General features: G+C 49.7%; 1 protein-coding gene across 1 annotated transcript in view; it reads right to left on the bottom strand.

Moving 5' to 3' along the window:
* Window positions 1–82: 82 nt before the first annotated feature.
* Window positions 83–24,233, bottom strand: part of fhod3b (formin homology 2 domain containing 3b) — a 76,023-nt gene continuing 51,872 nt past the window's right edge. The window contains exons 6-25 of the mRNA XM_079740226.1: window positions 21,981–22,075; window positions 21,019–21,130; window positions 20,371–20,465; window positions 19,796–19,939; window positions 18,793–19,055; window positions 15,298–15,417; window positions 14,824–14,958; window positions 13,897–13,947; window positions 12,580–13,031; window positions 11,516–12,277; window positions 10,217–11,088; window positions 9,613–9,771; window positions 8,701–8,883; window positions 8,225–8,344; window positions 7,823–7,984; window positions 7,178–7,368; window positions 6,577–6,769; window positions 4,190–4,355; window positions 3,331–3,492; window positions 83–2,256 (exon numbers count right to left, since the gene is read on the bottom strand). Of these exons, the coding sequence (XP_079596352.1) occupies window positions 2,174–2,256; window positions 3,331–3,492; window positions 4,190–4,355; window positions 6,577–6,769; window positions 7,178–7,368; window positions 7,823–7,984; window positions 8,225–8,344; window positions 8,701–8,883; window positions 9,613–9,771; window positions 10,217–11,088; window positions 11,516–12,277; window positions 12,580–13,031; window positions 13,897–13,947; window positions 14,824–14,958; window positions 15,298–15,417; window positions 18,793–19,055; window positions 19,796–19,939; window positions 20,371–20,465; window positions 21,019–21,130; window positions 21,981–22,075 (4,520 nt within the window). The 3' untranslated portion in view covers window positions 83–2,173. The remainder of the gene's footprint in view (window positions 2,257–3,330; window positions 3,493–4,189; window positions 4,356–6,576; window positions 6,770–7,177; window positions 7,369–7,822; window positions 7,985–8,224; window positions 8,345–8,700; window positions 8,884–9,612; window positions 9,772–10,216; window positions 11,089–11,515; window positions 12,278–12,579; window positions 13,032–13,896; window positions 13,948–14,823; window positions 14,959–15,297; window positions 15,418–18,792; window positions 19,056–19,795; window positions 19,940–20,370; window positions 20,466–21,018; window positions 21,131–21,980; window positions 22,076–24,233) is intronic.

The raw sequence follows: 24,233 nt of genomic DNA, 5'->3' as shown, positions 1-24,233 counted from the left end.
AGTGCTACGAGACATTTAAAAAGGTCTTGTGAGAATGGCAGGTAGGCAGAAAGGCAATGGAAACACGTCTTTAAGTCAGCCTCTTTATTGTAATCGTTACAATTGTGTTTTGGATGCGAGGTGAGCGAGGGTTGAGTTGCCCTCGTGTCCACGGTGGTGTACGGGCTCTGCGATGGAAGGGCTGATACACACAGGAACTAGAGCCGCATCGAGTGCAAATCAAAGGCTTCCGGAGAATACCACAGGAGAAACTGTCTGACCACTGCATTCGTCAACTTTCAAGTTTGCACAGTTTAAACACAAAGAAACAAGACGGACAAAACAAAACCTCTGAGATTCAGACCTCCTCTTGCGTAGCAGGAGGTCCCACATCTTATAGAAACCATGCAGGGCTTGGTTTAGCTTAAATAACGCATTTCTTAGCATAATAATACTGCTTTTGACTATAATACACTATTCTACACAAGGAGCCACACATGGAAGATGAACAGGAACGTTTACATCATTTTACAGCAATCCTTTACATGGTTGTCTTCCTGTTGTCTGCCATTTGACCCAACTAGTAAAATGGGAGAAAAAGGTTGTACACTTCTGACAGAGGTCCCACGCTACAAAAATCTCTTTAAGGTGCTCGAAATCTTCCAGTCATTTCTGAAGAACTATGAAATGAAGATGTGCGGCTTAATCAATATAATGGATCATTCTGAATGCCTATCGATTAGTGACCTGTTTGAACAATATGAGAACTTCACGCAACAGTAAAAACAGCATCGCCAAGGGCTGTCTACATTTGCAGCACAATCTTAGCGATTCCAGGTTTATTTGATTATTTGTAAGTGTTTTGCCTCCCTGTTTCGTGTGTCTAAAAATATTTTGGCTCTTGGTTGTGTGCTTTTTATAACAATGATTTTTGAAAGAACAGTTGATCCGTTTCATAAAAGTAATTATAAAGTATAATATGGAGACAATATGAATCTACTGTGGAGAGAAACGCGAATGATCCGTACAGTAAGGCAACTGAAAAGAGCTGATCTGCTAACCCCAGCAGAGAGTTTAAAGCTATTGACCTATAGTGAACTGGTTCACCTGTGACAAATGAAATCCAGGAAGTTGGGGTAAATAGATTTGGGCTCTTGATTGGACGACTCCAGCTTGTGAGGTCAACACTCACCATCCACCTGTTTGCTTTACTAACATTTTCTTGCTTCCGTATCCCTGAAAATGTTTCAATAAATAAGTTGTTGAAAGGCACTGTTAAATCTGTAGCTCGTTTTAAATAACAGTATAACACACTGGAACTCTTTACTGGAAAATGTTAGATTGCGTCTGTAATTGATTAGTTACTTCTTTTTAAAGCGGGACTTGAGACACATTATGGTAGCAAAACAGCTTCAATTAGGGACAATAGTTTTTTTTTTTCTATCTATAAACTTGTGGAATTGTTAGTGCTTTCTGTTTATATTTATTACTATAACTTCTAGTAAGTTATAGTTATTTTTTTACCTTACTAGACTTCCACATGTGTTCCCGCTGCGACATCATGGACACATGTTGACCACACCTGGAATGCCTTCGGAGGGTGCTCCTGTCCTATCGCTGCCTCATACTGGATACCCATTTGGTTCATATTGGATGCCCAAATTTGGTTTCATACTGGATGCCCAAATTTGGTTCATACTGGATGCCCCAAATTTGGTTCATACTGAATGTCCAAATTTGGTTCATACTGGATGCCAATATTTGGTTCATTCTGAATGCCCTTATTTGATCCATACGTTATGCCCAAATTTGGTTCATACTGGATGCCCATATTTGGACATCTGAACAGATCCCAACACTCCCTTGATCCAGCGTCTTCCTCCAGTGCAACCCATCCTCCCCGGAGTACCTTCTCTATCAGGACCTGAGAGGAGAATCAGTCTGCCTCCCATGTAACAAACAGAACCAGGTTGATGTGGAGCACTGTCCAGTCGGCAGACAGGGGACGTCATTAAAGATCTGATCATTGGATATCAAATCATTAAAGATCAGATCATCAAAGATCAAATCATTGGAGATCAAATCATTGGCGATGGGTTTGAGTGCCTAGTGGACTGAAGGGGGTTGGATGAGTGCAAGTAAGGGCCAATCAGAGCGTCTGCATGCCTCGGTGTCCAATAGGAAGCGGTTCTCCTCACACCTGCATCTCCTCCCCAGCTGATAGGCCGAGGGCGTTGGCCTCCTCGGCCGTCAGCCCGTTCTTCAGGGTCCTCCTCACTGAGACCACGGGAGAGGGGAGAGGGACGGGGGGATGGGACGGAGACAGTCAGGGCAGCAGTATGGACCATGGCAAGTCTTCCAAATAGGAAACTAGAATTATTAAAACGTCTGGGCTCAAACATTGCCATTATTCACAATTTATCCATTTAAAAATAATAAAAGAAAGGAATTATTTATTAATGGGAATAAAAAATATCCCCACCCTGACTCATAGGATCAAAGGTTTATACTCATAAAATGTGTGTGATTAAACTCCCCTGATTTTGTCGTCAACTCCCCTGATTGTGCCTTAAACTCCCCTGATTGTTTGGGCCTAAACTCCCCTGATTTTGTCGTCAACTCCCCTGATTGTGCCTTAACTTCCCCTGATTGTGCCTTAAACTCCTCTGATTTTGCCTTAAACTTCCCTGATTGTGCCTTTAACTCTCTGATTTTGGCCTAAACCTGGATTCTGGATTGAGAATCCAGGATGTGAATCCACATTGAGAGGAGGTCTTGGAACCACACATTCATTTTCTCGTATTTGAGGCGTGGTTTACGATTGCCCGGAGCCGTTTATTGGGCGCTACGAAAGTCTATCATGAGTCTGTATGTAGCTCATAGCCAATCAAAGCCTGTTGGTAGCAGGGCAAAGACATCCTTCTTGGTAATGAAAGAGTTTAACGCCGAAAGTTTCTCTTTTTTCAAAATAAACTTGCGTTCTAAACTACTTAGAACACTATCTAAGGCTGCAACGAAGGGTAACGCGTCTGCTGCCATTTTGGATCCGTAAACTACAAGCTTCGGTGTGTCGCATAGACGTCGTTATCGTCTTGCCGTCCCTCCCCGTTCTGTGATTGGTTCCCTATCTCAGGCGAAAATCGGATCCATGGAATCCAGGCTGCTTAGCAGCGTGAAATTAAATCGTGCGCAAGGCAGCATGGGTATACCCAGGCTACTAAACCCCCTGAATTTGACCTAAACTCCCCTGATTTTGCCTTAAACTCCCATGATTCTGCCTTAAACTCCCTGATTTTGGCCTTAACTCCCCTGATTTTGCCTTAAACTCTCCTAATTTTGGCCTAAACTCACGTGACTTGCGGTTGGCCCGGCTCCGCCTCCTCTCTCGGGGGGCCGTGCGCGGGCCGGGCCCCTGGGTGGCCGAGCGCACGATACGCTCCATGATCTCGTCGGCCGTGTCGTCGGTGCCGTTGACCGGGTCCTCACTGGCGGAACCCCACAGAGGAAGGCGCCCTGGGGGTCGGAACCCATCAGTACGCTTGTTCACATCCACATCCGTCCTCTCATCTTACTGTTCAATTTCATTAATGGAGCAGAGCTCAGCATGTTGCCCAGGGATTACCCACACAGACTGAGCATCGGGGATCAAACCCAGAGCCCTCCGGCTCCAGGGCCACATCTCAAAAACGACACCTGGACCCGCACCGATGGGGCCCAGTAGGGTCGGGTGTAAAGGTCAATGCTGCTGACCTCTGGTGCTGTAGTGTCCTAACGTAGGGTCATGGGGTCATGTATAAAGGTCACTGACCTCTGGTGCTGTAGTGTCCTAACGTAGGGTCATGGGGTCATGTATAAAGGTCACTGACCTCTGGTGCTGTAGTGTCCTAACGTAGGGTCATGGGGTCGTGTCTAAAGGTCACTGACCTCTGGTGCTGTAGTGTCCTAACGTAGGGTCATGGGGTCGTGTCTAAAGGTCACTGACCTCTGGTGCTGTAGTGTCCTAACGTAGGGTCATGGGGTTGTGGAGTCGTGTCTTAAGGTCACTGACCTCTGGTGCTGTAGGCCCCGGTGCTGTAGTGTCCTAACGTAGGGTCATAGGGTCATGGAGTCGTGTCTAAAGGTCACTGACCTCTGGTGCTGTAGGCCCCGGTGCTGTAGTGCCCTAACGTAGGGTCATGGGGTCATGGAGTCGTGTCTAAAGGTCACTGACCTCTGGTGCTGTAGGCCCGGGTTCGTCCTCTCAGCCCCGAGGCGGCCAAGCAACCCCCCTCGCCGCTCCTCAGGACGGCCTTCATGTTCTCGTGCTCGGCCGCGTCCTGGGCGCTGCGGAGGCCCTCCAGGGGCCCCTCGGACCCCGCCCCGCTGAACTTGCCGCTCTGGAGGGAGGGGGGCATCGGGGGGGGGGGCGTTAGACACGAGCAGAGCGGGACGGACAGCAGGACACACAGACGGAGACACGAGACGCTACAGGCGGATCAGTGAGGATGGACAACACCGGAACACACACACCAGTGTGTGTGATACACGCATACATCCATCTGTGGTGTGTGTGTGTGTGTGTGTGTGTGTGTGTTACACCACATACATCACTATGTGGTGTGTGTTTGCGTATTGTTTTTTATACACCACACATCATAATGTGGTGCGTGTGTGTGATACACGCGTCCACTAATACGTGGTGTGTATGTGTGAGGCACACATACTGTACACTAATATGTGGTGTGTGTGTGTGTGTGCTTGATACACCCCAGTGGTTCCCGGTCTGGTTCGGGCGTGGCCGCCCACACCCATTGTGTTGTTATTCACGACAGAAGGCCGTCTGAACACGCAGCGCACTTACAAAACCACCTCTCCCTCAACACCAGGCTGGTTCCTCATTCTCAAGAGGCACGCACACAGACACACACACACACAGGCACACACACACACACAGGCACACACACACACACACACAGGCACAGACACACACAGGCACACGCACACACACAGGCACACACACAGGCACAGACACACACAGGCACACACAGGCACAGACACACACACGCACACACACAGGCACAGACACACACAAACGCACGGGCACAGGCACAGCGCACAAACACTCACGCACACATGCACACGCAGGCACACAGGCACAGACACACACACACACAGGCAGACACAGGCGCACACACACAAACACAGGCACACACACACACACACACACACACACAGGTTGTTCCTGTCAATCTCCGCTTATGAAACGACTTGGGCTGATTTCACAATAAAAGCGCCACACATTGTTAGAGGATTAAGTTTCATCATGGCAGTAGACAGTCCCATGCTCTTGTTCACAAACACAGGCTCCCTACCTCTCCATCTCCTTCGTCCTCACTCTACACAGAACACATTCAGGGAGAAATAAAACAAATCATTGGTTCTTCATATTTGGAGATGATGTGTTATGAGCTCCACTTTGTCCCGTTCGCTCTCCTGCCTGTTCCCCCTCGCAGCGCTGTGAGGCCTGCCCGTGTGAGTAGGCCGCAGGCCTACCTCTGTGAGTAGGCCCTCCCGTGTGAGCAGGCAGTAGGCCTACCTGTGAGTAGGCAGTGGGCCTACCTCTGTGAGTGGGCAGTAGGTCTACCTCTGTGAGTAGGCCCTCCCGTGTGAGCAGGCAGTAGGCCTACCTCTGTGGGTAGGCAGTAGGCCTACCTCTGTGAGTAGGCCCTCCCGTGTGAGCAGGCAGTAGGCCTACCTCTGTGGGTAGGCAGTAGGCCTACCTCTGTGAGTAGGCAGTGGGCCTACCTCTGAGTAGGCAGTAGGCCTACCTCTGTGGGTAGGCAGTAGGCCTACCTCTGAGTAGGCAGTGGGCCTACCTCTGTGAGTAGGCCCTCCCGTGTGAGCAGGCAGTAGGCCTACCTGTGAGTAGGCAGTGGGCCTACCTCTGTGAGTGGGCAGTAGGTCTACTTCTGTGAGTAGGCAGTGGGCCTACCTCTGTGAGTAGGCCCTCCCGTGTGAGCAGGCAGTAGGCCTACCTCTGTGGGTAGGCAGTAGGCCTACCTCTGTGAGTAGGCAGTGGGCCTACCTCTGAGTAGGCAGTAGGCCTACCTCTGTGGGTAGGCAGTAGGCCTACCTCTGAGTAGGCAGTGGGCCTACCTCTGTGAGTAGTCCTACCCATGTAGACAGGCCGGTTCTCTCTTCCTCACCAGAAGGCCTCGTGTCAAAGATCACGGCTAACATCTGGTCTCTATACATTGCGCCTCCCTAACGAGCATCCTAACCCCCGCTGTGCAGTCACCGATAGTGGCTGCCTCTATGTTACATCACATTTATTAAAGTGATTAAAACTATTAAACCTTTGTCCAAAGTGACATTCAACAATGAAGTTCTAACCCAAAAAGTGCAGGAATCCTTTGAGTACAGACAGCTCATGTGTGTCTGAGGTGTGTCTGAGGGGTCATGCCGGGGTGGGGTCCGGCCCCAGAAGGTGACGGTTCCAGACCCGCTGTCCCTGTCATTGTCCAGGGTACGGACCCAGGGACACGCGGACGGGCTCCGACTCCCGGTTTAGGGGCAGCTCTGAGAGGCACACTACGGGGTGGGACGGGCGCGGCTTACGTCGGTGATCATCTTCCCGCGGGTCTTGTTCCTCTCGCGGTGGTTGGCCCTCTTCTGCCTCTGCTGTAGCACCCTCTCCCGCGTGGTGCGATACTCCAGGGCGAACTCGCTCAGGATCTTGCTGAAGCGGTGGATGCTGACCTTGCGGATGGCGTAGGTGGGGTGGCCCAGGAACAGCAGGAAGGCGTGGAACCTGCGGGCGGGCACACCGTGACCACTCCATATATAATATATATACTAATATTCTAATAGACTAATATACTTATAGACTGATGTAATATCCTCTGGTGGAGATCCACTGGAAATAAGCAAATTGAAAGTTTTTTTCAATTTGCTTATGCAGAACAAATTGCAGTAAATCAAATGCGAGTACAAAAGTACAAATGGACCTACTGACTATTCTGGGATGTACAATGTTGACGGGTGCATGTTTTGTACGTGTGTGTTAGGGCTGCTCATGATATTTGATCTTTCTGTTATCAAATATGACAATGTGATATTTACACGTCCATCGATATGAATATCGCACATGCGTGTATCAGAATTTCGACACGCAACAATCGTTCAGCCCTAGGGTGCGTTTATGTATGTATTCACTCACCTATTGACTATTCTCCGATGTACGATCATCAGGATGATTATTCGCTCGGCGCAGTCTTTCAGGAAGTCGGACATCTTCTGCTTCAGCGCTGGCTTCATCTCGTGTTTGGCGATGACCTTCAGGTGGTCCCAGGATGCTTTGCACCGTCGCTCCATCTGCACCAGATTATCCTGGAGCTGGTCAAAATCCACCTGGGAGGAACCATGCAAATAATAATTGAATTAGCAAATATCTACATCCTGGCACATATCTACATGTACACACTCATTGTATGTTGTGCGACCTGGTACTTAATGTATACACTTATTGTATGTTGTACGTCCTGGCACTCAGAAATAGAACTTAGCATTGTGTAGCGTCTTATCCTAGCTGTCTTTGTAGTATACAGGGAATTGGTTTAACCTAGTGACGGTTAGTGCTTGGCACTTGGTTCCTTGAACATCCTTACTGTTCCGACAGCGATATATTGTTGTTTCTATTCTTCTGACAAATGTACTTATTGCAAGTCGTTTTGGATGAAAGCATTGTCTTAATGCCCAAAACTAAATGTAAATAGGTGAAGGTTTAGGTTAAGATGCATATATTACGGACAGATCGATGTTTAGTAAAAGTTAAACAAACAAAACGCTTTTTAGTTTGGCTGACCTTTGCCGAGCGAGTTATGGCGCCTATCTCAGAATAGAGGTCGGAACTCTCTGGAAACTTGTCGACCACGATGGAGCAGACGTGGTGGAGCAGCGACTGCTTGTGGACCGTGTCCTTCACCTCCGGAACCTTCTCCAGGTAGCTCAGCTCGAAGCCCTTCGCCTGCAGAGGGACCACAGAGAACTCACTCACAATACACACGCACAATACATATACACAATACATACTTACACACAATACATTCATATGTACTGTACGTACATATTCAAAATAAAAACTAGGTAGCATTTGTAGCTAGCTAGCTATGCTAACTATATTATACTATGCTTACATTACATTATATTGATATATTTTGAGAGAGCGAGAGAGACAGAGAGAGAGGAAGGAAGGGAGTTTCCTGACATTGGTGCCGTTCAGGAAGTTGCCGATGGACAGCAGCGTTCCCAGGATGCAGCGCAGGGTCTTGTTCTTCTCTAATTGGTCCATCCCTTCCTTCAGGTCCTGAAGAGGCTCGGCCACTTCCTGTTAGAGCAGGAAGAGCCAACTGTTACAGAGGTGAACAACATGTCACCTGCTTCTGTCTGCAGAGCTGGCAGGCCCGGCCTGCTCCTGGAGTCAGGAACTATGACTAAAAGGACTCAGTGTTCATCAGGAGACACAGGAGTCACCTCTAACCTGATACATCCACCCTGCAGCCTGCCTAGGGTGAGTGTGAGGGTGAGGATCAGGGTGAGGGTGAGGTTTAGGATGGGGGTGAGGGTGAGGTTAAGGGTAAGGATGTGGGTGAGGTTTAGGGTGAGGGTGAGAGTTATGACTAGGTTTAGGGTAAGTGTTGTCCTAGTGGAATCCTAGTGTACGTGTCAGGAAAGGCGACGGACCTTCTCGATGACCTCGTAGTCCATCTTGAAGGCCCAAAGCTGCAGGCGGGCCGACAGCTCGGTGATGGAGGACAGCGTGAGGAGGAACTGCTCTGCGCTGCCCAGCGGCACCTCAGGGTTTCCCAGCTGGGCCTCCTGGATCCGCTGCTTCTCCTCCTCGCTGGGGGTCATGGTCAGGATTTTCTGGGGGACAGGAGGAGCAGAGGAGGCGTTAAGGAGACTTCAGCTCAGAAGGTAGAGCGGGTTGGCTGGTAACAGGAAGGTTGCTAGTTTGATCCGCGGAGTGTCGAAGTGGCCCTGAGCAAGGCACCTCACCCTAACTGCTACTGATGATCTGGCTGTCGCATGCATGGTTGAAACCGCCGTCGGTGTGAGTGAATGTCAGGCAATATTGTAATAGGGTCTTCCATTTATCATTTAGTCCTCGAGAAACGATAGAACTAAGAAGTGACACAAAGGGATGCAGCCTCCACTTACTGTGGAGTATTAAAGGTGCTGTAGGTATGATTTAGGAGCCATCATTTCAGTTGGCTTTGCTGGAAACGGCTGAGCCAACCAACAGCTGTGATTGAGTGAAATGCTCTGTTTGAATATCTGCTTCTAGTTGACTAGATGCCTCTCCATGAGGTCATTTCGATTTCAGACGGCTTCTGGAGTATTTCTGACCAATCAGGTTCTCTACCCCGATTTCTGCTCTCTCTCTCTAAAACTCTTGATTCCTTCCTCAGGCTTTAACCTGACTCATCATCATCCCCATGAATCAGCATGAAGGAGTAGAAGGAAATCAAAATGAGTTAAGTGAGATTGGTTTGGGTTTCGTGGAGCATCATTTAGTGACGCTAAAAGCACGGCGCTATGTGAGGTACGTTCAGGATCCCTGGACTCCATATCCCAAACCGCCCGCTCCCTCACCTCGATACCCTCCTTGTTCAGGGCGTACTCGTCGAAGTTGAGGATGGCGGTCTTGATGGTGCGGGGCGGCGGCAGCACGGTCAGGCCGATGTTGATGGCGTTGCTTCGCTTGGAGTCCAGAACGATGATCTCTTGTCGTTTGCCGTCAACGGCAGCTTTCTACAAATGTCAGTATATAACATGAGGTGAAATGTTAATTACATCACACACACTCACACACATCCCTCTCGTAATCTCAACCAATACAGCATGTTCTGGGTCTTCAAGGGTCAAGACCCTGTCTAGCTACAATACTGCATAGGAGGGCATGGGTCTGGGGAGGTCTGAGAAGTCTTGGACAGTCTCGGGACAGTCTGGGTGGTCTAGGGAGGTCTGTGATGTGGGGAGCTCAGAGGGCAGCTCGACAGAGACTGAGATCTCATCAATCAGTCCAGTCTTGATGCTCTAACACCTCTAGTGAACATGGTACAGATGGTCAACCCTGACAGGAAACATAACAGGAGACAAGAGGGATAACAAACCGACTATCAGTCTAACGTCGTCATGAACGTCGATCAACTATCAGGCCGACAAACAAAGAGCCATGCGCGGTGTGAGTGTGGACCTTGGTGACAGGGAGGTCCTTGGACTTGGACTCAAACAGCTGCTCCAGCTTGGAGGTGTCCAGCTTTACCGGGTCCAGCTTGGACCACAGCGACTCCCGGCAGCAGGAGTGGCTCTGGAACTGCCGGTCGGCCGGCCGCACCTCGTTCCAAAACAGCCGGATGGTCTTCTTCTTCTTCTGGAACAGCGGTACCTCCCCCGCCCGGCCCGGCCCGGGCGACGGGGTCTGGAGAGGGGGGGGAGGGGGGCAGGCGTGCGGCAGTGGCGGGGCGCGAGGGGCGGAGTTACAGGGGTATTGGGGGGGCGGAGGGGGAGGGGGCGGAGCCGAGAGGCTGCCGGAGTCCATCACGCCGCCCAGGTCCAGGATGTCCTGGTCGTCCTCCTCCCCCAGGTCGGTGAAGTCCATCTCCTTGATGCGCAGCTCCCGGGGGACCGCCATCAGCTGGTCCCAGATGTAGTCCGACTCCTTCTTAGGGGGCGAGGGCGGGGCCCCGGCCACGGGGGGCGTGGCCTGCTCCCTGGCGGGGGCGTCGGCCTCCGGGGGGGACATCAGGCCCTTCACCAGGTCCCCGAAGCGCTCGGCCGTCGCCCGCACGCTGCCCTGGTTCTCCAGGGGCCCGACCTCCGCCCTCCTCAGGCCCTCCTCCCGGGCCTGCCGATGAGCCTCCAGGGTGGAGATCCGGGAGGCCAGGCTGGTGGAGGGCGGGGCCTGGTCGCCCTGCCCCTCCTCCGTCTGGGCGGGGCCTACGGCGGCTCCGCCCTCACCGCCGGCGCTCTGGGAGAACAGCATGTCCAGCATGAAGCGCTTCTTGTTCAGGATCCCGCTGCTCTGCTCGTTGACGTTGGAGTCCGTCAGACACGCCGACCAGGGGCCTGGGGTCGGACGGAGGGGGGAGGAGGAAGAGGAGGAAGAGGAGGAAGAGGGGGGAGAGGGGGAAGAGGGCATAGCACATGTTAGCCTGTTAGCACCAACTAATGGCGGTTTACATTTAGGGCATGTAGCAGACGCTTTATCCAAAGCGACTTACATTAAGTACATTTGTCAGCAGAAGGAGAAACAACAATATGTCGCTGTCGGTGCAGTAAGGACGTTCATAGAACCAAGTGCCAAGCACTGACAATCACTTGCCTAGCCCATTCCCCTATACAACAGATAGCTAGGATAACAAGAGTTTAGACTGTGGGACCGGGGATTCCTGAACATGTGACCTTCATCAGTTAGGGTTAGCTAGCCCAAACCTGTCCCCTACCGGGCCGTACCGGTGTCAGGGTCAGGGGTATTCTGATGGGGGAGTCGTACCTGCTTCGATGTCCCTGGTGACCCTCTCCTCCCGCTCCTCCCGCTCCAGGGTGCTGCTGGCCGACGAGATGCTGGAGGCGGAGCAGTTGTCCTTCTCGTTCACCTCCTCGTTCTGTCGCTCCTTCTCGCTCAGTAGAATGCTCTCCTCTACGTCCCTTTCAACCACATGCTCCTTCTCCTCCTTCTCCAACTCCTCCTTCTCCTCCTTCTCCTCCTCTTCCTCCTCCTTCTTCTTCTCCTTCTCCTCCTCCACCTTCTCCTCCTCCACCTTCTCCTGCTCCTCCTCTAACTCAACCACCTCCTCCTCCTCCTCCTCCTCATGCTGCTGCTGTGCTCCCACTGGATCCGGGCCGCCAACCTCCACTTTCGCTTCTCCTCCTAGAACCTTGTTGTCCTCCTGGACCTCCTCCTTTGCTACCACTGCCTCTTTCACATTCGGTTGCTGCTCCTCTAGTGCCTCCTCCTCCTCCTCCTCCTCCAGGGGTCCTGACAGCTCATCGTCAGACCCTAGGAGTGGAGCTCCTCTCTCCTCCGTCTGGACCTCCGTCTGCACCTCCGTCTGCACCTCCGTCTGCACCTCCGTCTGGACCTCCGTCTGGGCCTCAGTCCCGTCCTCAGCCTCAGCAGGCGGCCCCAGAGGGTCCGTCTGCTGCCTGTCTGCTGGTTTTGAAGGAGGAGGACGTTCTGAGGCTGGTGCTGGTGCTTGCCGACCTGTTGGAGAAGACTCCAGGGCCACTTGAGAGACACACCCCGCTACCAGAGCTAGAAGCAAAAGAGGCACATCAAGCTTCATCAGTTACTTCTCAGACAGAAGATTTAAAGAACAAACTTTTCTCAGTGACTAATCACCTGCAGGTTATTAGACTAAGCCATCTCAAGACAAAACCTATTCATAGCCAAACAAAATGCCTTCGAACAAGTCCCGAGAATTCAACCTATTCCAAATAAAAACTGCTGTCACTTGTTTGTTTCGTTGACATGTGACGACAGCAAACCCATGGACCAATCAGGGGCCTGGACACCTGGGGGGGTGGGGTTCTGAGGTCACTGAACCCACAACGTACCTGAAGGGCAGCAGGAGCTGGTGACTCTGGATACCACTGAGACCACGGGTGACGGGAAGACACGTGAAGAGAAGACGAGAGGTGAGGGGGAGACGGGTGAGGGGGAAAAATGTGAGGGGGAGGCGACAGGGGAAGGGGAGACAGGTGAGGGGGAGACGACAGGTGATGGGTGGGCGACACGTGAGGGGGAGACGACAGGTGAGGGGGAGACATGTGAGGGGGAGGCGACAGGTGAGGGGGAGACAGGTGAGGATGAGACACGTGAAGGGGAGGCGACAGGTGAGGGGGAGACAGGTGAGGATGAGACACGTGAAGGGGAGGCGACAGGGGACGGTGTTGTGCATCGAGACACACAGCGACTGCTGGGGTTGGAGCTCAGACACAATGTGATCTCTGTCCGCCCTCTGATTGGTGGTCTGGGGAGACCCTCCCCCCGCTCAGCTGCTTTGACCCTGGAGGACGGGCACACACAAACACACACACACATACAAGCATACACACACACACAGGCACACACACGGACACCAACACATTCAAAATATGAATAAAGATGAAGGGAAAACGGCACAAAGCATCTACTGGATATCAGGATGGATCAAGAATGTTGCACACACACATACACATCGGTGGAAACATGCATCATTTTCAGGAGAGCTAAGCTCACCTCAACTTTTTAATCCTGTGACACAGCGCCCCCTAGTGACTCAGCACCCACAGTGCCTCGGATAAGATGCTCCAGTACCCACGGCAACCACCACGACAACCCCGTAATGAAGCACCACGGTATTACATTACAGCGGTTATTTTGTTCTAGATACTATGTCCGGTTTGGTATAAGCATTGCTCGTGTCGATGGTCGCCACTCACAAGCACACACACACACACACACACACAGACATACAGAAGCACATTTAGACACACATAGACGCACTCATATCTATCCATACATACACACACACACACACATATGCAGCCACACATACACACAAACTCACATGGAACACATTTACGCCAAAATGCAATCTCACACCTTGTCCTGTTAGATTTGAAACGTCTTGATGTATCAAAGCTGAACTGTTAGCTATTAAACTTCTTAATGTGTGAAAGCCAAACTTTTGGCTTTGAGTTGTCTCAATGTGTTGATGCCAAACAGGCCCAGAGCGGTCCTGACACCTATAATTCTACCTGCGTCGGGGTGGAAGTTAGTTTACATCTGTTTCCAATGAGGAAATATCGACTTCAAAGCATTCATGGAGCAACAGAGGTGTCATGAAATATTCCTCTGCTACCACAGAGCTGCGAGGGTGTGGGACTCACCTCTCTTCCCCGTTCGGACGGCTCTCTCCCCTCTTCTCAATAAAGTCTTGACTGAGAGAAACAGATAAAGAGAAAATCCGAATGAGATATATTTTAAGATATCCTTCTCACGCATTTCAAGGTCATGATTTATTCTGTGTTCCTATACGTTGAACCTCGTCTACACTACCCTTAACCTCATCCTTCATATTTAACCCTCACCCCTTCATATTTAACCCTTAACCTAACCCTCTGCATCTAACCCTAACCCGTTCATGTCTAACCCTTCATATCTAACCCTAACCCTTCATATCTAACCCTCAACCTAACCCTCCGCATTTAACCCTCACCCCTTCATGTCTAACCCTTCATATCTAACCCTCATCCTCTTATCTAACCCTCACCTCTTCATATCTAATGCTCATCCTCTTATCTAACCCTCACCTCTTCACATCTAACGCTCATCCTCTTATCTACACCCCACCCTTCATATCTTTCCCTAACCCTTCTTATCAACCCCTCACCTCTTCATATCTAACCCTAACCCTACTCCCTCTACATATCGTATCGCTCATTGTAAGTCAAAGCCACTGGTAAAGTTATATCCCAGTAAGGGAATCAGCCCAGCCAGTCACTGTGCAGCGACCCTGGATGAGCCTGGGGACAACAGACCCATCACCTACAGCTGTTTGACTCCCCGGCTCTCAGAGCTGAACCCTAACTCCTTCACTCCTGCTGGGATCCAGCATGTGTTTGAAAACCAAGACAGAAATGTGACTCTGATCAGACCCAGGGAAATAAGATAATAGTTGACAGATGCAACGCAGAACTCAATCAAATGAGAGAACAGCGGTGGAACCCCTTGATCAGTTCCTGTGTGAGATGTGTACGATGTCAGATGTGGATCTCAGTCTTTAGTGTCTTGGTGAATATGGGCTCTGGACTCACTTCAGGCGGTTCCTTTCTTCCCACGCGATCCGCTGAAGGCGTTCCTCTCGGTCGTGACGCCTCCTCTCTCTCTCTGCGGTCAGGGACTCCTGATGCTGGCGGTACGAGGAGGAGAGCAGATCTCCTAAAGAAGGTCTGGAACACCCAACCAACAAAGGTCCCGCTTCAGTGGTCACACCTTAAAACCAAGACCCGCTAATCTGACGTCACATTTTGCTATTTATTAATTCATTACGTCAGAAACTTGGCAAAAGTGGCTGACGGTGCTTAAAGGATAGCTTTGCTGTTTTGGAATCAAGGGCCTGTCCACAGATTCAGTGGGACTGGAACCGAGAACCTTCACACCCTATCCAGTAAAAGAGCCTGATCCTTTGGGCTATATGTAATAATTCTATAATATGATCTATCAGAACTGCTCTTCTCCACGTTAGGGTAGAACTGCTCCACAGCGGTATAACATTAAAGACATCAGACCTGTCGGGCGTGGCCTCAGGCGTTGGCGGGGCGCTGGCGTTGAAGCAGTGGGGGGTGGTGGTCGGAGCACTGGCCAGGCGCTGGTGCCGCCCCGGGTACGGCGTACCGGTCCCGATTATCCTGGAAAGGAAGATCAATAATTAAACTACAGCATGCCTTTTGGTCTCTGAATACCTTGAGGTGCCCAGTCCTGCCTGTGCTCTGGACACTGCGGCCAAGACGTAAGGGGGTGTGTCCAGTGTGTGTTTGGAGATACTGTGGGGATCTTAGTGAGCGGTCTGGCTTGAAAACAAAGCGTTTCTTCAAGCCCGGCGGATCACCTTGACATGGCGTTCATTAGAATTTATACTTTGTTCCAACAGATCCGTAATATGAAACCCTGTGCGGGGATACTGTTGTTCCTCGGTGAAGGGTGTCTGACACTGGCATGCTCATTCATGCTTTTGCGTGTGGCGGTGAGGAAACGGCATCAATCAAGCCAAGCAGGGGTTAAAACAGTTTGCTAGGTAGCAAAAAAGATTTGTTTTCTTTTCAGCAGTCTTGCAGCTTTAGTCAGTCTAACCAAATGCAGAAGCACAAGCTTAACGGTACCGAGAGCATCGGAGCAACAGAGCCCCCAGGAGGTACATGAGACCTGGATGTCTCAGATACTCCTGCACCCAAGGGATACCGAGAGGTGTATTTACCTTATAGCTGTGTAAGATGTGTGCAGTCTGTTTGTCTTACTGCAGAGCATAATGATGGGGGAAAGAGAAGACAGAGGATAGTCTGAGGAGCTGGAGGAACATTAAGCACAGATACAAGGATAAGGAAAGGAAAGGAGGAGGGCAGCAGAGTAGCAGGACAACTGAACCTAATTGGTGCAAGGCGGAAACTACAAACAAATTAGCTAAGAGGAAACAAAGGAAAAGACTGGAAAGAACTGTCATCCAGTCTCTAATCTTTCTAGGGGTGTATCACATGACTTCTCATGTGTTTGAATGCCACAATTGAAAAAAACCAACGAGCAGTGAATGTCAGACATGCATTGTCTTGTGCAGGTATAAATTCCTGCCTTCCAGTAGGTAGAACACTAACTAAGACGTCTAGTTGAGACCCAACACAACATCTGACAGTCAAGTAGGAGTGGATCTTCTGAACAAACTTCTAGGAATGAGGCTAGCACTAAGATGTTCATTCTGAGGACTAGCCTGAAACCCTGAGGACTACCCTGAGGTCTACCCTGAAGCCTATCATGAGACCTATCCCGAGGTCCACCCTGAGACCTACCCTGATACCCTGAGACTTATGAGACCTACCCTGATACCCTGAGACTTATGAGGAGGCTTACCCTTGTACCATGAGACTAATGAGACCTCCCTTCCTACCTTGATACCCTGAGACTTATGAGGGGACCTACCCTGACACCCTGGGACTTATGAGGCCTACCCTGAGACTTGGGAGGCCTACCCTGATACCCTGAGACTTGTGCTGATACCCCGAGGCCTACCCTGATTCCCTTAAACTTATGACGCCGACCCCGATACCCTGATGCCTACCCTGAAACCCTGAGACTTATGCTGAGGCCTACCCTGATAACCTGAGGCTAGCAGCAGTGAATATGCTAGTAGTGCCACAAGACATCAGTGTGCTGTGCATTCTCAGAGGTGTTGTGTCGACGTGCGTCACATGGAATGGGTCTCTACTGGAAAAAACCTGACCAGTGGAACCACAAAAGACACGATATGGCTGGCTATTAACCTCGGATCCAGAAGAGGACAGATAACAAGAACGTTACATCATCTTCCCATTGTCTCCATCACTCCTAGGCCAACAGGGATCGTGGACTCAGTCAGCACTGGTGCACTAAACCTAAGTTTATCTCATGAAGAATATATCGGTAACGAGACAGGAAACACTACGTTACTCCTCCCCTCAGACCTCCTTATTTCCGACCCAGACGCTGTGCGGTCCCGCCCCCCGGAGGTCTGGCTATGGCCTGGTCTAACTTCTGGATCCGACGTTAGGTTAGCACCCTCCCTGACCCCGTTCGGGGGAGCTGTGTGGGAGGAGATGTGGACCATGCATCCAAGAGTAAAATCCCAACGAGGTGACCTCTACATCAGGGGCTCCACTAGGAGGACACAAGACAAGGGCAGGGGTACGACTACCGAGTGAGGAAGGGGGAACATACTGACGGGTGAGGAGTAAACCTTCCGACCTAGAGTACCTGCGTGTTCCTCCCTGTCTACTGGGTTCAGTGACTGGGAAACTCTCCCAGTCTGCCTCATCCTCCTCCTCCTCCCCCTCTTCCTCCTCATCCTCTTCGTCTTCCTCCTCCTCTTCCTCATCTCTGGGATGAAAAAAGGAGTGGTGGAGGAATGGATGGAGGGGAAGGAGGAGGGAGGACAAGAGAAGTTCAACAGGGACAACAGTGTAAAAAGACAAGAAAAAATGACCCGGAAATGACAAAACACAGATTTCTCATCATGCAATGAGGATGGAATGAGACACTACGGAAGGAACTACGGAAAGTGTCTCCTGATCCCTGTATGACCTAACCCTCACTCTGACTTATGTGACCTATATGACATAACCCTAAACCTAACCCTGACCTTAATGAAATAACCCTAACCCATATGCATTACCTTAAACATAACCCTGACCGATATGACCTTACCCATACCCCTGACCTTTTGACCTATCCCTAACCCGTGAGCTATATTACCTAACCCTAAACCTAACCATAACCTACATGACCCCGGCCTTCCCCCTGTGTACCCACTATGTTGTGGAGGGCGATGGAGGGCCCAGGCAAAGAAAGTCTAGTGAGAGCCAGTTAACCGGTTGGATCTGTCTGGATCTCATTAGCAGCATATGGAACAGAGTAGGGCCCTCAAACCAGCGACGGTGGGGTATCCAATAACCTCCTGGCCTGTGTTCAACTCCACCTGCAGGAATGAGCAGGTCTGTTGGGCCTACCTCCTGACAAAAAGAAGATCCTTCTCCAGTCATTGAGAGCCAAGGATTGGGCGCTACCAGAGGCAGCTTTATGGGTCACTTCATCAGATAAAAATAATGTTTTCTACAACAAACCCTCACAACAGAACACAATTCACCAGTCTTAAACTGCAGGATCAGAGGGTTCTGGATTAGGGCTCATTACGACTCCAGTTTGTCTTTAATGGATTGAAACCCAACGGGTTTCCAATACGGAGCTCGTTAAGCACCTGCTCGTTAAACCGCTACGCCAAAACAGAAAAGTTAGCACTAAAAGCTAATGGGGCAGAGCTCATTATATTCCCGTAATATTTTAAACGAGGTGCTCGGCTATAGTATTATTATGTATCATACTAATAAATTATTATATATTATACCTGTCATAGGCTGGTGGAGAAAAACAAAATCAAACCAGAAACAGCTCAGTGCTGACCCCCTTAATGTGAAGCCCCCAAAAAGTAACCAATAAAATCCATGGAGGTCAAAGGTCAAAGCTGACGGAGGCTCCGCCCTCACCTCTCAGAGACGTCCGGGACACGCCCCCCCAAGGACAGGAAGCTGGCGCTGCTGCAGGGCGAGGCGGGGGCCGAGGAGTGGCCCCGCCCACTCTGCAGGGAGTGTCTCCGGCTGCGCCTCCGCTCCGCCCCCTGCGGGTCGCTGGCCACGCCCACACTGGCCACGCCCATGCCGGCTCCGCCCACACTGGCCCTGCGGCGCTGCTTACGGCCGCTCCCCCCCACTGGGCCGCCTTCATCACCGTCCTCGCCACGCAGAGTCGTCTGCAGGGTGATACATGTTATGTTCTGCACAGGTTGATAGATGTTATGTTCTGTACGAGTTGATACATGTTATGTTCTGTACAGGTTGATACATGTTATGACATGTACAGTTTGATAAATGTTATGACATGTACAGGTTGATACATGTTATGACATGTACAGGTTGATAAATGTTATGTTCTGTACAGGTTGATACATGTTATGACATGTACAGGTTGATAAATGTTATGACATGTACAGGTTGATACATGTTATGACATGTACAGGTTGATACATGTTATGACATGTACAGGTTTATACATGTTATGTTCTGTACAGGTTGATACATGTTATGTTCTGTATGGGTTGATACATGTTATGTTCTGTACAGGTTGATACATGTTATGACATGTACAGGTTGATACATGTTATGTTCAGTACAGGTCGATACATGTTATGTTCTGTATGGGTTGATACATGTTATGACATGTACAGGTTGATACATGTTATGTTCTGTACAGGTTGATACATGTTATGACATGTACAGGTTGATACATGTTATGTTCAGTACAGGTCGATACATGTTATGTTCTGTATGGGTTGATACATGTTATGACATGTACAGGTTGATACATGTGATGTTCTGTACAGTTTGATACATGTTATGTTCTGTCCAGGTCAGTTAACATGTTATGCTCTGTCCAGGTTCGTTAACATGTTATGTTCTGTCCAGGTTCGTTAACTTGTGATGTATCACTGACCTCGTAGATGTTGAACTGCTCCACGAGGTCCAGGTCGGTGCCCCTCCTGCTCAGGTGTCTCTGGGCCACGCCCTCCATGCCCTGCTCCTCCAGACAGTCCACCATGTCGTAGTACGAGTCCTGGTCCGGCAGCCCGGCCAGAGTCTGATACACACAGGCACAAAGGCAGACACACACACACAGGCAAAAACACACACACACAGGCACACTCACACACACACACACACATAGACAGAAACACACACACGCAGAAACACACACGCATACACACACACACACACACAGGCAGAAACACACACACACACACAAACAGAGGCAGGGACACAAACAGACACACACACACACACACAGAGACACTGTTAAGAAAGAAGATCCTTATATTGATAGAGTTCTAGTTTATAAACTAGAACTCTTACAGTGAAACTATAGATTCACTGCAAAAGTTGAAGAGTCCAAAAACACAGAATAGTTTACACAGAATAGAATGAAGTACTTTAAATGAAGGAAAAGGCCAGAAAGGCGATTGGAAGAAAGGGAATGAAAAGCCGAGTGGTGAGGTGTGTGTGGGGGCGGACCTTGTTCAGGAGGGTCATGGTGTAGACCAGAAGCTCCGTGTCGACGCCGTCCTTCTCCTCTAGGACCTCCGTGGCGTTCCTCCACAGCTTGGTGCCTGCAGACGCACACCGTCAGCAGGCTAGGAGAGCTGTGCTAGGCGAGCTGCCTCATAGAACCTGATGCAGCTATCCGCATTTCAGAGTGGACACTGATGCATTATAGATGAGATACAGTCACTAGCTCGCTCACACACACTGCTCTGCCTTCCAGGACGGGGCTGAGGCCGGGCCGTACCGCTCAGAACTCTCTTCCCCCCCCTCAGATATCAACGACGCGAATGGAAGGACCGTTTATTTACCTTTGAGCCATTTAGTCCATTTATTTATCCAAAAGCGACTGAGTGTGATTGACTGGTTTATTTCAATTGCATGCCAGGGTAGGGCAAGGTGTAGGGGTATAGAGGGTTACCCCTCATTAGCAGGTAGGGGTTAGGGCGTCTGGGCAACATGTGTGACTCTCTGCAGGCGTTGGAGCGGTGACCCCTGACACTCAACACCCACTTTGGCTTTCAGGGGGAGTGTCACAAACTCTGTTGTGCGTTGGATTGTAGTCTTGGGTATGACAAACCTTTATTACCTCGTTAGTACCAACATTGTGGCGCCTCCTACCTCTCTTAGAGTCGACGGCGGCCACGGCCTTGATGAGCAGCGCGGCGTTGGTCTCCGTGTACTCCACGAAGACCAGCAGCAGCTTCAGGGCCGTCTTCACCACCAGACGGAACTGAGGCAGAGGACGGTGAGCGTGAGCTAACCCTGACCCAGACACAACAAGCAGCTAATCCTCCACTGTACCGAAGGGATCAATTAGGACACAACTATTAAGGGGTGGGATTAGTACCATACCGAGTTAGAGTTAGGTGATGTATCAAATACTGGGTTGGGGTTAGGTGATGTATCATATATTGGGTTAGGGTTAGGTCATGTATCATATACTGGGTTGGGTGATGTATCATATATTGGGTTGGGGTTAGGTAATGTATCATATATTGGGTTAGGGCTAGGTAATGTATCGTATACTGGGTGAGGGTAAGCTGATGTATCAAATACTGAGTTTGGGTTAGGAGATTTATCATATACTGGGTTAGGGTTAGGTGATGTATATGATAGTTAGGGTTAGGTGATGTATTATATCAAAGTGGGTAAGGGGTAGCATTTTGATATACTGGGACATCTTATTATGCTAGATCCCGTCCTATGAAAGAGTTCCTGTCTGGACTTCTCTGGACATAAGAGTCCTGAATAAAAGGAGAAATATGAAGGAAAGTTAAACTAAAAATAATAAAACATGTCTCATTCGGATACAGTTCTAGACCAATTCCCCATGGAGCTAAGAGGAGACAGCTTCAGAGCCAGCCTTGTATTGCCTGTGATTCAACAGACTAATGAGGAATCATCCCGTCTCTGCAGCGTTCTGAAGGGAGGAGGGTTTGAACTGAGGAGCATGCGCTCATGTCCTTGCGGTCCTCCTGCACATCCTCCCTCTGGCCACCAGAGGGCGAGGGAGCCGTGAGCACCGCCGAAGGAGCGGCTGAAACCACGTATAGGATGTCTCCTCCGTGAGTAACAGTTACCTTTGACCCGCTGAGGGTGTAGAGCCACTGGACCGTCTCGTTGTGAGTGATGAGACCGTTCATCCCATCCACATACAGCATGATCTGACCCAGAGCTGGAGAGAGAGAGAGAGAGAGAGAGAGAGAGAGAGAGAGAGACAGAGAGAGAGAGAGAGAGAGAGTTGATGCATCATATACTGGGGTTAGGTGGCGCATCAGACCAGCGCCAACAATTGTAAGTGATTTAATGTTTAAAATACAGCAAGTTCTTTAAATGTTGAACTATTGAATGACTTCCTTTATTTAAACCTTTTGTTTAAAATAGCTGCAACTTATTTCCACACTGCCGGGAAATAAATGAGCCATGAAACTGGAACATCAAAGGGTCAGAATTAGTGATCATAATCATTAAATCATGGCTCGGTTTCCACAGGCGGTTATTGAACGTCTGACTAACCCTTACACTGACCTGGGCTTTGTGTGTGTGTGTGTGTGTGTGTGTGTGTGTGTGTGTGTGTGTGTGTGTGTGTGTGTGTGTTTGTGTGTGTTTATTACTGTTCTCGGACAAATAGCCGAGTAATTTCTGGGAAGAAAGGTTTGTTAGATTAGTGTGATTATAACCAGGGTACCCACAACTTCAATCACAGCTGTAAACCCAAACCAAGCAAACTCCAAAGGAAAACTCTCTTGGTATCATTGCTTGCATATTTAATAAAGAAATTGCTGCCAAACAATTAGCCTGCTTCAGTGATTCAGATTAAAATGTGCCATTTATGGCAGAGAACCACAGATAGAGTCCCAGCCTAACAAGTTCAAGATAAGATGTGGATTTGTTAACTCTTAACCCTAACCCCTTACCTAACCCCGTACCCAACCCTTTCCTAGACCTATTATCCAAACCCCAATACCTAAAACCTTCTACCAAACTCCTTAAACCAAATTAAAAAAGATGATTTTGAGAATCGAGGTCTGAACATCATGCACAGAGGGCTAACTGCCATGAATAGAGTGCTAACTACCATGAACAGAGGGCTAACTACCATGAACAGAGGGCTAACTACCATGAACAGAGGGCTAACTTCCATGAACAGAGCGCTAACTACCATGAACAGAGCGCTAACTACCATGAACAGAGCGCTAACTACCATGAACAGAGCGCTAACTACCATGAACAGAGCGCTAACTTCCATGAGCAGAGGGCTAACTACCATGAACAGAGCGCTAACTACCATGAACAGAGCGCTTACTACCATGAACAGAGGGCTAACCAGGGGTCATCCCTATGTTCCCCAGGTCCTATGTTCCCCGGGTGCAAAGGGTTAGGGTCAGGTTTAGGGTAATGGTAAGGGTTAGGGTTAGGGTAAGGGTTAACCCTAAACCTAACACTAACCATAACCAATTGGAGGAGAGCCATTCTAACTAATCACAGGCGAATCAGAAGCGAAAAAGGCGGTACTTGCCCCTACAATCCTACGAAAAAAAGATTTGCTCACAGGGTTTCTATGTTCCCCGGTCACATACAAAACGGGGAACATAGGACCCGGGGAACATAGGCACGCTCCCGCTAACCACCATCAACAGAGGGCTAACCACCACGAACAGAGCGCTAACTACCATGAACAGAGCGCTAACTACCATGAACAGAGCGCTAACTTCCATGAGCAGAGGGCTAACTACCATGAACAGAGCGCTAACTACCATGAACAGAGCGCTAACTACCATGAACAGAGGGCTAACCAGGGGTCATCCCTATGTTCCCCAGGTCCTATGTTCCCCGGGTGCAAAGGGTTAGGGTCAGGTTTAGGGTAATGGTAAGGGTTAGGGTTAGGGTAAGGGTTAACCCTAAACCTAACACTAACCATAACCAATTGGAGGAGAGCCATTCTAACTAATCACAGGCGAATCAGAAGCGAAAAAGGCGGTACTTGCCCCTACAATCCTACAAAAAAAAGATTTGCTCACAGGGTTTCTATGTTCCCCGGTCACATACAAAACGGGGAACATAGGACCCGGGGAACATAGGCACGCTCCCGCTAACCACCATCAACAGAGGGCTAACCACCACGAACAGAGCGCTAACTACCATGAACAGAGGGCTAACTACCATGAACAGAATGCTAACCACCATGAATAGAGGGCTAACCACCATGAACAGAGGGCTAACCACCATGAATAGAGGGCTAACCACCATGAACAGAGCGCTAACTACCATGAATAGAGGGCTAACCACCATGAACAGAGAACTAACCACCACGCAGCATTTGGTACCAATAC

Source organism: Pollachius pollachius (genome assembly GCF_949987615.1).
Source record: "Pollachius pollachius genome assembly, chromosome: 1".
Lineage (NCBI taxonomy): Eukaryota > Metazoa > Chordata > Actinopteri > Gadiformes > Gadidae > Pollachius > Pollachius pollachius.
This window is presented reverse-complemented; position numbering and strand designations above follow the sequence as displayed.